Genomic DNA, 14536 nt, shown 5'->3' on the forward strand with positions numbered 1-14536 from the left:
GAGTTGGATTGCTGTTAATTTCAGGCTAGTTGGTGCTGCTAGTGTGACCTTGTCTTGGGGGGCGGGGCGGGGGGAGCCAGGTGTGGTGGCACCTGCCCTAAGTCTCAGCATTTGGGAGGCAAAGGCGGATGGATCGTTGAATTTAAGGCCAGCCTGGTCTACATAGTTCCAGAACAGCCAAAACTACACAGTGAGACCTTGCCTTGGAGCATTGTCTGATGGTGTGTATATCCTGTGCTCCTTAGATTAGTGGAGAGCACGCAAGGATCCTTTAGGTCTTCTTCACTACGACCGAGGGATGTCAAGGATTTCAAAGATGTGGACGGCCAGGCTGAATATTAAACTGAAGGTCAAGGATGCTTTTTCTTTCTTTGAGACGGATTCTTACTATGAAGCCCAGGCTGGTCTTGATCTTGGCTTTCTGCAGCTCTGCCTCCTGGATGCTGGGATTATGCCACCATTCAGAACTCAAAACATGTTTTTTAAACCTCATGTGTTCAGTCCCTACCCTATCAGCCTTCTGCCCTAACCCCTTCTTTTCCCAGTGCCATTTGTGACGTTGGGACAGGACAGGGTTGGTAACAGACTGCCTTTTAAAATGGGAGATGCGGGCTGGTGAGATGGCTCAGTGAGTAAGAGCACCTGACTGCTCTTCCAAAGGTCCAAAGTTCAAATCCCAGCAACCACATGGTGGCTCACAACCACCCATAATAAGATCTGATGCCCTCTTCTGGTGCATCTGAAGACAGCTACAGTGTACTTACATAAAAAAAAATTAATAAATCTTTTAAAAAAAATGGGAGATGCATGTATACATGCAGGTTGATTCGTTATGAATAAATATGACCTTAGGTCATAGACTTAAATCCTTTTGTGACAACAAAATGGCAAAAGGATAGTCGTTGACAAGTTGGGGCGTGGTCCAGAAGGGAGTGTTCAAATAGAACAGATGCAAGACTCAAGATAGGAAAGAAGCCAGTATATATGAAGGGAGTGTATATGTAGTGGGTAGCAAAGATGCATTCTGGACAGTACAACCTGGTTTTGTCCCTTGCCCTCCACACTTGTCCACCACCTCAGCGACAGAGTAGGGACTTTGTACTAAGGCACTGTGAGGCCTAGATGCGCTGGGGAGACCCCTCCCCAGAAAGAACTTCCAAATGTCTGATCAGGATTCCTCAAAGCAAAACGCCATATCCCGTCCCCAGGGACGCACTGGCTATAAGCATCCTTCATCAGGAGGTGGGAAGGAATGCAGCACTCGCACCTGAGCTGGGAAAGGAAGAGGAAAGCCAGGGAGAGGGAGTTAGGACCCTAAGTCAGCTGACTGGAGTCTGAGGCCTGAAGGAACTGGAGACTCCCACCCCGCCCCGCCAAACCTCTCCCCGCCACGAGGGGGCGCGGCGCTCCAATACTGGAGCCGACTCGCTCCTGGGCGGGGTTCCGGCGGTCGCGCATGCGCACGCGCGGCGTGTCACGGGGTGGGGCGGGGCAAGCGCCGGGCGGCGCGGCACTCAGGGCCTGGCTTCCCGGCACCGCAACCTTCGTCGCGTACCCAGCTCCGGCGCTTCGCGGCCCGGCCCGGCCTCATGTACCGCGCGCTGTATGCTTTCCGCTCCGCGGAGCCGAACGCCATGGCGTTCGCTGCAGGCGAGACCTTCCTGGTGCTGGAGCGCAGCAGCACGCACTGGTGGTTAGCAGCACGGGCGCGCAGTGGCGAGACCGGGTACGTGCCGCCTGCCTACCTGCATCGCCTGCAGGTGAGTGTGGCCCTCCTTCCCAGGCCTCTCGACCGAACCCCTTCACCAGCACGCAGAACCGATCCAGGAAGCTCAGTCAGATTCTTCGGGACTTCTACCAGACAAGGAGGTTGAGAATCTGACCTTAAGTCCCAAGAGCCGTAAGGACTGAGACCCCTCCGGAGGGGCCGTCAACACCCACCCGAGACTAGGCCTTTGACATCTAACCGCAGGCCCGTGAAAAGCTTAATTCTGGAACAGGGACTCTCATCGATAATCAGAGCCTCCATCTCCATTGAATTCTCGAGCTGGATCCAGAGACTTCCAGTCCATTCATTACCCAAGTCCCTTAGACCTCCAAACCCTATTCGTTCCCCTTTCCTGAATCCCTAGGATGCCCATCTCCCATCTTTGTAGCCTCAACCTTTAACCGTAAAGATCACCGTGCCCACCACTGACTGTGCCACCTCATACACCACCTGTTTCCTCAACCACCCTCCAGGTTCTTAGTCCCCACCCCACCCACACACTTGGACCCCAGAGCCACAGGCATTCCCGTCCCTTATGCGAGTCCCAATTCCTGTAGTATCTCTGCATTCCGAACCCGCCCACCTATCAAGCTCTCCCCAAGGACAATTCCCCAACACTTCAGGAACCAAGACCCCTGGCCCCTGCTGATAAACAAGGTTCCCTGGTACAGCCAGCCCCCACTTCTCCCAAGCCTCCACTCCTGACTTCTCCCGTTTCCTTCCTCTGAAATCTGGGCGCTCCATCCTGGAATGGGAGCTGTCCACACTGTGAGGAAGTGAGCCTCCTTCATGGTTTCCCCTGTTCTGAAGATGGCCTGGTCCCCTTCCAGTGGAGCCTGCTCCAGTTCCTGTTTGCTCAATAGTAGTCATGCTGCAGTGTCCCCAGCTAGCCTGTTCTGACTGCAGGAGGAAGGGGGACCCAGGGCAGTCTGGGCTATTCCAGACTCCTGTCCTGCCCTAGTCCCTAGCTATGGAAACATCCTGTCCCAGCCCAGTTAAGGACAGAAATACTGTGATAAATTTGGAAATGTCATCTGGTCTTGCTAAAGGGAGGGACCCTTGGTTCTAGGGTCCTCCTCACAGACCCTCAGTCTCCTCTAGAGGTGTTCAGGGGGAGAAAAATCTAAACTGTGTCATACCCAGCTCAGCTTTTTGAGTACCCAGGTCTCTTTGGAGACTTTGAGGAAGCCCTGCCTCTTTGTCAGGCCCTGTAGAGCCTCTGCTCTAGCCAGAGTCAGTGGGGCTGGGGGTTTGGGAAGGAAAGAAAGGCCCCTTCTTTCTTGGATCACTTCCTGTTTCTTTCGTCATACCCCTAGTCTCAGTTCCCCCCGACTGCGAATTTCTGTCTCATTTTTACTCCACCTGATGTTTGCCCTTCTTTTCCCTTTCTGTCGCTGTCTCTCCCTGCCCCGCCCACACACCCACACACCTTCTGCCATCTGAAGGACTTTGCTGACCCCTATATTTTATCTGACCCTATCTAGGGAAGCCCCTTAAACTCACTCTAGAACTAAACCCGGTGACTTATGTGTACAGTCTGAGGCTTCGGGAGGATTGCCATGAGTTCCAGGCCAGCCCGGGGCCACATAGCCACTTCCAGACCAGCTTGAGCTGCAGAGATTCTCATCTCAAAAGACCAGCCACCCAGCCAACCAAAACAAACGAGACTGTACCCTAATGTGTGCTTAGGTCTGCTCTGGGGTTCCTATCCCACAGCTGGCCAACCCCACCACTGTAATCCACACCTCCCTCCATGCCAGACAGTGGGGTAGAATGGACTCCTGGGTACTGAGGATGGCCACATAGGCCAGGAATCAGGCCAGTCTCTCAAGTCCCTCCTTTGCCAGAAGCAGAGTGCCTTCCCAAAGTGGTCTGAAAAAGTGGCGGGACAGCTTGGGAGGATGGAAGGAAGGGAGGTCCTTTTGACCCGTTTTTTTACCTCCCAGCGCTTGGGAAGGTCCCTGTGGGGACAAGGCTGTTTTGGAGTGTGACCTTGGTTTTGTGAAGGCGCAGCATCCAGAGTGACTGATTAGGGATTCCAGACATGAGAGTCTTCCTTTTGGCATCTTACGCTGGGCTCTGAGCCAAGCCCAGGGAGAGACTAGGTTTGGACTCCTGGTCCCAATCTGGGATTCCTATGGTTTCTCTCTAGACCTATAGGTTTTTAGAATTGTCTTTGCCGAGAGCCTGTGTATGCGAGCCCCTAAATGTAAAATATAAAATACCATCACAGAGTCCCAGGTAACACGATTTGACCACTTCATTCTGTATTCCATTTTGGCTGTCTTCTAGTGTTCAGAATTCCAGGCTAGTTCCAGATTGGGCTGGGTCTGGGCTGACCAATCCCACTTGGCACCCAGGTCTAACTACCCACCTACCTTTAGGGCATGGAGCAAGATGTCCTCCAAGCTATTGACCGTGCCATTGAGGCTGTGCACAACACAGCCATGCGAGATGGCGGCAAGTACAGCCTGGAACAGCGTGGAGTCCTTCAGTGAGTATCTGGGAAGTGGAGGTCATGCTTTCCCTTGAGCGTGTTGCTGGGGAGGCTCCTTCCGTGGGGCCAGAGACACCGTGGAGGCAGGACTGGGGTTAGTGTGAGGGCCCACAGAGTGGGATGAATGATGGGAAAGATGGAGGATGAGGAGCTGTACTGGGAGGTCCCAGAATCCTGCAGGGGGGGGTCTAAAAATATTTATTTTAAAGTGTATATATGAGAGAAAGTGTATATGTGTGTGAGAGTATGTGCATGCATGTGTGTGTATGCATGTGTGTGTGTACTTTGGGTGTAGAGAGGAGCCTTCCCATCATGGTCTGTTTGTCTATTAGGAAGCTGATCCATCACCGGAAAGAAACCTTGTCTCGAAGAGGCACCTCGGCTTCCAGTGCTACGGTTATGACCCCATCCACCAGTGACCACCATTTGGACGCTGCTGTATCTAGGCAGCCCAATGGGGTGTGTCGAACTGGGTTTGAACGGCAGCATAGCCTGCCCAGTTCTGAGCATCTTGGGACAGATGGAGCCCTCTACCAGGTATGGAGTGAGGGTATCTTTTAGAAGGAGGTGTGTGGGACTAAGACTTCATCCAGAGGCCCAAGGGGTCTGCTCAGGTGCAGCTAGCAGCCTGTCTTCCCCTAGATCTCAATTCTGTTCTCTCAGGTCCCACCACAGCCTCGACGAGCAGCTCCTACCACCCCACCCCCGCCGGTGAAGCGCCGAGACCGTGAGGCCCTGGTGATCTCAGGGAGTGGTGAGAGAGCCAGGCTTGGGTAGTTGGGATGGGAGTACCCTACGCTTGGAGTGGTTGCTCTGCCCATGTTGGGCAAATAGGAGCTCTGAACTTGGGGTAAATATAGAGTTTGTGTGGGGCCTCCAGGCTTGGTGAGGAGATAGGGCCTGACAGAGGGACTAGGTCTTGTACTAGGGTCAGGTTCTCTAGGCCAAGAAGCTTGGGGCTCCCCAACAGATTGCCCCAGCATAGCTTTTACTTCTTGTTCACAGGTGGCCGCACAGCCATACCCTCTGGAGGTAGTTCTGTGTCTAGTGGCTCATCAGCCAGCAGCACCTCCATGGACACGCTCTATACTGGCTCCAGCCCCTCTGATCTAGGTCCCAGCTGCTCACCCACACCCCCGCCTGTACCTCGCCGAGGTGTCCACACTACTGTGTCCCAGCCCCAGCCCTCTCCCTCCAAGGCACCATCCCCTGAGCCCCCTACCGAGGAGGTGGAAGCTGAGACAAACTCAACCCCTGATGACTTGGAAGCTCAGGATGCCCCGAGCCCAGAGACCACAGAGGAGAAGGCAGCCGCTGAGACAGTTGTGCCAAAGACCATTGGGGCAGAGCTGATGGAACTTGTGCGGAGAAACACCGGTCTAAGCCATGAGTTATGCCGTGTAGCCATCGGCGTCGTGGTGGGTCACATCCAGTCCACCGTGCCAGCCAGCTCGCCTGTCATGGAGCAGGTCCTCCTCTCGCTGGTAGAAGGCAAGGTGAGGGTGGGCAGCATGGCCAAGAAGCCTTCCCACCCTCAGGCAGCCTGCTAGTCCCACCCCGCTCCTGCCCTCACGCCTTTGTCCAGGCTGTGTGACAGGTATTTGTCAAGCTCTGGCCCTTGGCTTGTGCTGTGCTGGGTCCTAGAGTCATTTGAGTTGACCCATGAAGGAGAAAGGGGGGAAGAACATTCTAGACAGAGACTCAGCTTCTAAGGAACAAGAGACAGGACCAAGCATGGCTCACAGGAAGGAAGAAGGTGGATGGCATATCTGCATCACAGGCAGTGTGGGAGCCGGTGAGCCTAAGGCAGGTGATAAGGGAGACCAGGATGAGGTGGGACTAGGGGAAGCTTCCCATCGCCTGGAGGGGTTTCCCACTGCTGCTCCTTCTGTCTTTGTGATCTGGATGCAGGGAAAGAAGAGAGACAGCATGTGGGTGAGAGGTCAGTACCTTGCCAGCCTTGACAGTAGAGAAAAGGAGGCTTGGTTAACTTTGGATGCTTGCTTAGTTTTGATAGTGGCTTAGGTGCCAACTTGGATGGTAGTGAGTGACATGGGCATTTCAAAATGACTGTGGTCGTTTCTCAAGGTTAGAGTACTGGTGTTAGGTCTGGTGCTGCGCGCCTTTAATACCAGCACTCAGGAGGCAGAGGCAGGTGGCTCTCTGGGTTTGAGGCCAGCTTGGTTTACAATGCAAATTCTAGGACAGCCAGAGAAACTGTGTCTCTGAAAAAAAAAAAAAAGTAGGTCACTCATTAGGAGAAGGAACGGGGTAGTGAGTCCTGACTACATGATAGGGTTTGAGTGGGCCAAAGGTGGTACTTAGGCGCCACCTATGATACTGGTTAGAGTGAGCAGAGAGCAGTAGGCCGGTGGTTTGTGTGCCTATGCTGAGCATAGCAGCTAGTGTCTAGTACGACAGGCCTGGTGTCACATTGTGTGAAATGGGATGAGGATGGATTTTGAGTCACATTCAAGGAGTGACAGAGTTTGTTCCTGCCTCTTGGGAGCTGCTCATCAAGTTCCAGGGTGGGAGCTGGGATGTTGGGAATTCCCACAGCTGAGCCTTGAGCAGAGTCTTGTACCAGGAGGTGGGAACTGGAGTTGGCCTACACAGTGTGAATTTTGTGGGACCTCAGTTCAAAGAATGCTAAGCTTAGAGGGCCAGGTCTTGGAGGCTTCCTGCCTGGAGCTGGTGGTGTACAGAGGTCTTACTGAGTGATCCAGAGACTTCCTGCCTTCTCCCCACAGGACCTGAGCACAGCCCTACCCTCAGGGCAGGTCTGCCACGACCAGCAGAGACTGGAAGTGATTTTTGCAGACCTGGCTCGAAGAAAGGATGACGCCCAGCAGCGCAGCTGGGCGCTGTACGAGGATGAAGACGTCATCCGCTGCTATCTGGAAGAACTGCTACACATCCTGGTATGGGGCAGGGATGGACCCTCGGGCCTGCCGGCGTGGGAGCAGTGAGCCTCCCCTGGACCATCACTCTTCAGCCGTTAGGTCACTTCTGCTCATGCATGCTCACCTCACACTGGGTGACTCTCACTTTTTTCCTTCCCTCCAGACGGATGCAGATCCCGAAGTTTGCAAGAAAATGTGCAAAAGGAGCGACTTTGAGTCTGTCCTAGCCTTGGTGGCCTATTACCAAATGGTATGTATAAGACAAGGGAGGGGCACAGAGGCATGTGGGCAGACGTAAGGGCACTGAGCACACGGGTTCTTCTGCCAGGAACACCGAGCGTCGCTACGGCTGCTGCTCCTCAAGTGCTTCGGTGCCATGTGCAGCCTAGATGCAGCGATCATCTCCACTCTGGTGTCTTCCGTGCTGCCTGTGGAATTGGCACGGGACATGCAGACCGACACACAGGGTGAGGTGGGGGTGGCCCTCCTTACCACTCGGAGACTGTTTTCACCATCTGCCAGGGATCCCTGGCCTTGCTGACTCCTTCCTTACCCCCCACCCCCAGACCACCAGAAGCTCTGTTACTCCGCCCTCGTCCTGGCCATGGTCTTCTCCATGGGAGAGGCGGTGCCCTACGCACACTATGGTAAGAGTCAAACCCTAAGCAGTGGGCACAAGATCCCGAGGTAAGAACCATGCGTCTCTCCAGGGCCTGAAGACCTACTGACTAGAAGATGGTGTTCTTAGGCTCACAGAAAGCCAGGGAGGCTGAATCGTATGGGGAGCAAAAGTTGGATCTGTAGCTTGCTTTCCTTATGCTGCTCTTTCAGAACACCTGGGCACACCCTTCGCCCAGTTCCTACTAAGCATTGTTGAGGATGGCCTTCCAATGGACACCACGGAGCAGCTGCCAGACCTCTGCATGAACCTGCTTCTGGCTCTCAACCTGCACCTGACAGGTGGGGTGGGGCCGTGTGGAAGGCAGCTGACCGCAGTGGGCTTTGCGGGCTTCTGTGCCTACACTCTTACCTGTCTCCATCCACGTCTCTCCTCAGCTCCTGACCAGAATGTCATCATGGCTGCCTTGAGCAGACACACCAATGTTAAGATCTTCTCTGAGAAGCTGCTTTTGCTTCTGAACAGAGGGGGTGAGAGCCTAGAAGTCTGCACAGTGCCGCTTGCGTACACACTTGATTCTGTCACGTGCCCTCCTCTGACTCCTGTGAACCCCTGTCTTCTAGACGACCCTGTGCGTATCTTCAGACACGAGCCCCAGCCACCACACTCTGTCCTCAAGTTCCTGCAGGATGTGTTCAGCAGCTCTGCCACAGCCGCCATCTTCTACCACACAGACATGATGGCGCTTATTGACATCACTGTGCGCCAGATCGCAGACCTGTCACCTGGAGACAAGGTGCCTGGGGGCCACACAGCAGCTTAACCAAAAGGGGTGACTATGACATTGAGTGCAGATGAGGGGGCAGGGCTGCCGCTGCCAGGGCCAAGTGAGCGTGGAAGACTACTCGGAAACCAGGACATGGCAGCCAGCCCTGTATGTGGCAGACTGGAGCAGGATGTCTGAGGCGAGCTGGAATCGCTTTTCAGAAGAGGAAGAGACACTGCCTTCCTGTGAGAGCAGAGTGGAAGCCAGGAAGCCCGGGGCAGGAGTGGGTGGTGAAGTAGGCCAGGCTTGGGTGTGTTGCAAGTGGGCCCGGAAGAGCCTGCGTCGGGATTGGTTCTGAGCAGGTAGGTGGACAGATGATGGTTAATGGAAGAGGCCCAAAGAGCTTCTTAGGGAAAGACAACAGTTGTGCTTTGAATGAGTCAAGCCAGGCAGTGGTGGCGCACGCCTTTAGTCCCAGCGCTCAGGAGGCAGAGGCAGCCGGATCTCTGTGAGTTCGAAGCCAGCCTGGTCTGCAGATCAAGTTTCAGAACAGCCAAGGCTACACAGAGAAACTCTGGAAAAAACAAATTAAAAAAAAAAGATTGAGGACCAGGGCTGGGGCTAGAGCTCTGTGGATAGAGTACTTTCCTTTCGTACCTGAGGTCTGACTTCAATCCCTAGCACTAAAAAAATACAGTACTTAGAAGACATTGAAGTGCCAAGGCACTGGAGGCAGTGAGTGAACTGAGACTAGAGACGTGGGGTTGTGTGTGGAGTCATGACAGAAAGCCTATGACAGGGTCGTCACCTAGGAAATCTGATGGTATAATCAGCAGGGGCATTAGCTGTGACTCCACAGGCTCAGCTAAGGACAAATCCAGGGACAAACCCAAGTGAGCGAGCAAGCCACAGACCATGTGTGTGCAGGGAGGAGTGCGCTGTGCTGTTAGGAGCTCTTGGCAGGGCGGAGAATTAGTCTTTGAATTTGCCATGTGGAAGCCGGTGGTGACTGGCAAGCAATGCCAGTGTGGTGGAGGGAATCAGGTCTGAATGGGAAGTTTGAGAAATTTTTAAGTTTCTCCACTGGGAGAGTGGAGATGGGAAAGGACTTGGAAGCAATAAATGAAGGTAACCAATTTTCTGTACAGAGAAACAGAAAAACGGGGACAGGGTCTTGTAAGGTGGGAGGTGCTGTGACATGCCCTGGTCTGGGGCAAGGCTCCAGTAAGCATAGAGAAAAGGGCCATGTGCTGCGGAGACTGGGAGGTGCACAGGTGAGACAGAGGCGGCCAGTGGTGGACTCTATTGCTTGTTCTAATGAGGACAGGAAGGGCAGGTGCTGCGAGCAGAAGAGAAGGCACAAGACCAGCTGCTCAAAGAAGATAGGCAGTGGTGCTATAAGGACAGAAAGCAGAGGTCATCAGGGGGTTGGAAACAGGTGAAGCGAAGAGGAGAAGAGGTCACGTACGTTCCAGGCCTCAATTGATCAACTGATGGAACCGTGGCTCCTTCCTGACGAGCATGGGAACACTGGACCTTAGACATGATGGCGGAAGCTCATGAGTTTGCTGTCAGATGTGTGGATTTGAGGTGACCGAGATAGGTAGGAGATGACAGGCAGGCCATTAGACATTCTTGTTGGGCGCTCTCAGGAAAGATCTGCATAAGATCTATGAGGGCAGATTGCTGTTTCAGGCCATGGGTGTAGTTAAGATCTTCTGGGGCAAGGGACATGGAGAAGCCAGGACTCTGATTGACACACAGGTCCTAGGGGACCTGGCACTAGAGGACTGGCAAGACCAGGGCAGCCACATTCTGGGATGCGTGGCTGGAATGATTCATTCATTCTCTTCTCCACAGCTTTGAGAGCCATTTAGTGTTGAGTAAAATAGTTAGCAGTGTGAGCTGCTTTGTTGTCCCATAGTCCACTGGCCAGTAGTGGTCAGTCCCCCTCTGGGGGCAGTTGCAGTACCATTCCAGGGGTTGCTGAACCAGCCTGCTCTTCCTACAGCTACGCATGGAGTACCTCTCCCTGATGCATGCCGTGGTCCGCTCCACGCCCTACCTGCAGCACCGGCATCGGCTGTCAGACCTGCAGGCTACACTGCGGCGCATCCTGACTGAGGAAGAGGCCTCACCCCAGTGCCAGATGGACCGTATGATTGTCCAAGAGATGTACAAGGAATTCCCGGACCTGGGAGAGGTTCCCAGCTAGCACTTCTCTTTACTCCCTTCTCTGCAGCCCTGGGAGGGTGCAGAGAACTCAGGGGCTTGGCTCTAAGGATGTTCTGTACCGACACTGCGAGGTGATAAAAGATTAGAAGGGACCTGAGCCGGGCCCCTTACCTGAAGGAGAGTCAGGGTAAGGGGCCAGATGTAGGATTGGGGACCACAGTCTGGGAACTGTATTGGGGCAGAGGAAATGCGCAAGCTGAAGACCCTCTGTTTGCTGGTAGGCTGCCTCTTCAGCATGCCACCCCCATCCCCCACACCCATGTGCATACCCAGAGTCCTGCTGCTGCTCCAGGCTGGGCTGCTGCCATCCCTACCCACTGTCTGGTCTGAGTCTTGACCCTCAGCAAGCCATGTCCTTAGGGTGAGGGAGGCGCCTTCTGCCAGCTCTGTTCTTTGCCTTAGCTTTGCAGTGAGTGTTGCTCATGTGCAACCCTTCCCCCATAGGGACCACTGTCCCCTGACCCCCTGCTTTCAGCCCCAGAGGCCTTGGCCAGGCTATTGCCTTGAAAGCGGGATCCTAGAGACAGGCCATCCGTCCTGCAGCCCCATGGGACAGGATGATGGTGCTGAGAAAGCCAATGATAGAATCTATTTTCTCTGGAAAAAAAAAAAAAAGAGTAGGCCAAAAGCCATGTGTATTTTCCTATGTACTACAGCTCACATTCAGAAATAAATTACAGGCACCAGGAGCTGGGCTCCCCTGTATGATGCTGCGGGGAGACGATGGGGAGGGTGGCGGGGGCTCAGGACCTCACAGCTCCAGCTTAAACTGCTATCTGCAGCCCAAAGAGGTGATGGTCCTTGACCAGACTGGCCTCCTCGCTGTGCTTCTTCTAGGGCCCAGCGGCAGGCAGCCACGTGCCCTGGACACACCTGTAGGTATCTTTCCCTTTTGGGTTCCATTCTTACCTTCTTGGCCACGGTGGTGCACACCTTTAATGCCAGCACCTGGGAGGCAGAGACAGACAGATACTCATACTTGGCCTAGTTTACATAATTCCAGCCACCCAGGGCTATACAGGGAGAGCCTGTCTCACCAAAAATACAAGTAAAATAAAGTTGTGGAATCCTGCAGTTCCAGCTAGTCTGTGGTGCTCCCTTTCTCTCCCCCCCCCTCCATCTCCCTCTTGCAATGCAGCCTGAGCCTCACACGTGCTCCCTGCATGGTCTTAGGCCGAGCAGGCACCTCTCCCAGCTCTGCTCTCCCTGAGCATGCTGGCTTGATTACCATCCTCTTGTTATTTGATCCACCATGATTCCTCTGTTTTGAAACCTCAGCGGATTTTATAATTTTTATATCCTGGAAGAATATGTTGACCAGGGTGCAGTTAAGTGTGTCTTCCTGCTTCATTAGAGGCAGAGATTGAGAGAGAGAGAGAGAGAGAGAGAGAGAGAAGCCTGTTCTCTCTCAGGTCAGCACAGTAGTTCTTACTGAGAGTGGTCAGGGAACAGTGAGGGCCCATGGGAAACCAGCAAAGTCTGGTTCTTGAGGCGTTTCTTACTGCAGCTCTGTTCCTCATACAGATCTGCACATGCAGGATTATAGTAGGCTGCTGAAGGCAGGGACTGGAGAGATGACTTAGCTGGTAAAGTGCTTGCCACCCCAGCATGGAGGCCTGAGTTTAGATTCTCAGCACCCGTGTAGAAATTCAGGTGTGGTGGCATGCACTTGAGTTTAATCCCCAGGTCCACACGGGAGGCAGAAAGAACCAACTGCAAGTTGTCCTCCAAGTGTGTGCTGTGCTACGTCCCTATGTACACTCACACACACAAAATAATTAAGTGCAATTTAAAGTGGAAGGTGAAGAGATGGCCCAGTGCTTAAGAAAGTTAGAGCACTCACATTCTTGGGGAGGACTCTAGTTCAATTCCATCACCCACATCAGGAGACTCCCAACCCTCCTAGTAACTCCTCCAGCTCCAGGAGATCCAGCGCCCTCTTCTGGCCTTTCCCAGCACTGCACAAACTCAGTCACTACATACACACATGATTAAACATGAAGAAAAAATCTGAAGCTGAGGGGCTGGAGAGGTAGCTCAGCAGTTGGGAGGATCAGCTGCTCTTGAAGATGGCTCAGTTCGGATCACCTGTAACTCCACTTCCAGGAGATCTGGTGTCCTGTTTTGACCTCTGCAAGCACCAAACACACATGTAGTGGACATACATCCATGCCAGCAAAAAAGTCATACACATGAATATTTTAAGATGTAAATAGAAAGTTAAAGGTGCACGAAAGCAATAGAGAAAAACACTCACTACCACCCTCCAGCCTTGCCCTGCTTACAGACATCCACACACAGAATACACGCAGCAGGCAGAGCAGAGGCTCAACAGTTTCTCAGCAAAGAGAGGCAGGGACATTTCAAAGGAAAGCTGGAGTAGAGGGGATCTTGGCAACCTTCCGGGCACTGTCCTTCCTTAGCCATTGGCTCTGTCACCATGCTGAGCTCACAGGCTCTGGGTGGAGGGCCACAGCCTGCTCACTGCTCTTTGCCCTGAGATAGTTTGCCTCCTCTGTCACATCCAAAGTCAGTGACACTGAGTTCCAGCCACGACTGCTTTCACTTGAGTGCTGCAAACAGGAAACCATTACCCTCAGGAGATGACAGAATCCAGAGAAGAGCAGAGGGTTCCCAGGAAGCCGAGGCAGGAGCACTGGGCAGCATCTGTTTCCTGTGATGTACACTCGGACTTTGTGGGAAGAGCTGGGCTGATCTGTGCTTTGAGGGCTGGTTCCTAAATAAACAGTATATAGGTTCATGAAGCCCACAGTCACATTTGCAAAATTATCCAGGGGGTCCAGCATGTTTGTAGAAGATACAGAAGTTCTAGCCGGGGGGGGGCACATAAATACTGGGTACTGTTTCCAAACAGTCTAGGGGTGGGGAGAGCAGAACTCCAAAACCCCCTCAGCAAATGCCCCAGCAATAGTTTCACAACATAAAATTGTAGCTTAAAAGGTGGGTTGTGGTGATTCCTGTCAGGAAGAGAAGTTTTTGAGACAGCACCTCTCCAGCTGCTTGGAAGGGTCAGTGTGGGATGTGGCTAGGCAGGAGAGCGTGAGGGACAGAAAACTCTTAGCTCTGCCAAGAAAGGACGATGTTTGGATGGTAGAGAGAAGCAAACAGGAGCAGTAGGAATCTGTAGGCTGAGCATTATTTTGAACCAGAAATGGCACCTAACGTGGATGCTGGCCCATGTGGGACATGCACTGAACCCCTCCCTACTCCTGCACAGCTTTGTTTGAGGGGTAGAGAGTTCAGCTCTGTCCTCAAAAGACATTGACTGAGGCTGCAATGAGGAGAAATCTGATTTTTTTCTCTTAATATGTCTGTGTGCGCTGTAGTGTGTGTGAGCACACGTGTGCAGATGCATATGCAGATAGAAGCCCAAGCCCAGTGGGCGTTTCCCCCATAGCTTGTAACATTATTCACTGAAGCAGGGTCTCTCAGTTGAACCCAGAGCTCAGCAATACAGCACGAATAGTAATACAGCTAGTATGCATAGCCAGATGTTTCAAGGATGCCCATCTGCCCTCTGAACTTGAGAATTATGAACAGGCTGTCACATCCGTCCAATATTCACGTGGGTGCTGGAGATCTAAACTCTAGTCCTCACACTTAGAAGTACCTTAGCTGCTGAGCCATCAACCCAATCTTTCCCCCTTTTAATGGAAGAATAGCACACCATGACAAGTTCATGCAATATTCAAAGGCTTGCACCTTTTCATTAGTTTCCTGGCTATTC

General features: G+C 53.0%; 1 protein-coding gene across 1 annotated transcript; it reads left to right on the forward strand.

Moving 5' to 3' along the window:
- The first annotated feature begins 1489 nt into the window (after positions 1–1489).
- On the forward strand, positions 1490–12303 carry Nckipsd (NCK interacting protein with SH3 domain). The gene is made up of 13 exons (XM_021172126.3): positions 1490–1760; positions 4153–4262; positions 4598–4802; positions 4929–5019; positions 5271–5761; positions 7016–7186; positions 7332–7418; positions 7497–7635; positions 7735–7815; positions 8000–8128; positions 8225–8317; positions 8411–8583; positions 10565–12303. Exons 1-13 carry the CDS (start codon positions 1590–1592, stop codon positions 10766–10768), a joined length of 2145 nt encoding a protein of 714 aa, XP_021027785.1. The 5' UTR covers positions 1490–1589; the 3' UTR covers positions 10769–12303.
- The last annotated feature ends 2233 nt before the right edge of the window (positions 12304–14536 follow it).

The sequence above is a fragment of the Mus caroli genome, unplaced genomic scaffold (genome assembly GCF_978045245.1).
Source record: "Mus caroli unplaced genomic scaffold, Mus_caroli_1 scaffold_11, whole genome shotgun sequence".
Taxonomy (NCBI): domain Eukaryota; kingdom Metazoa; phylum Chordata; class Mammalia; order Rodentia; family Muridae; genus Mus; species Mus caroli.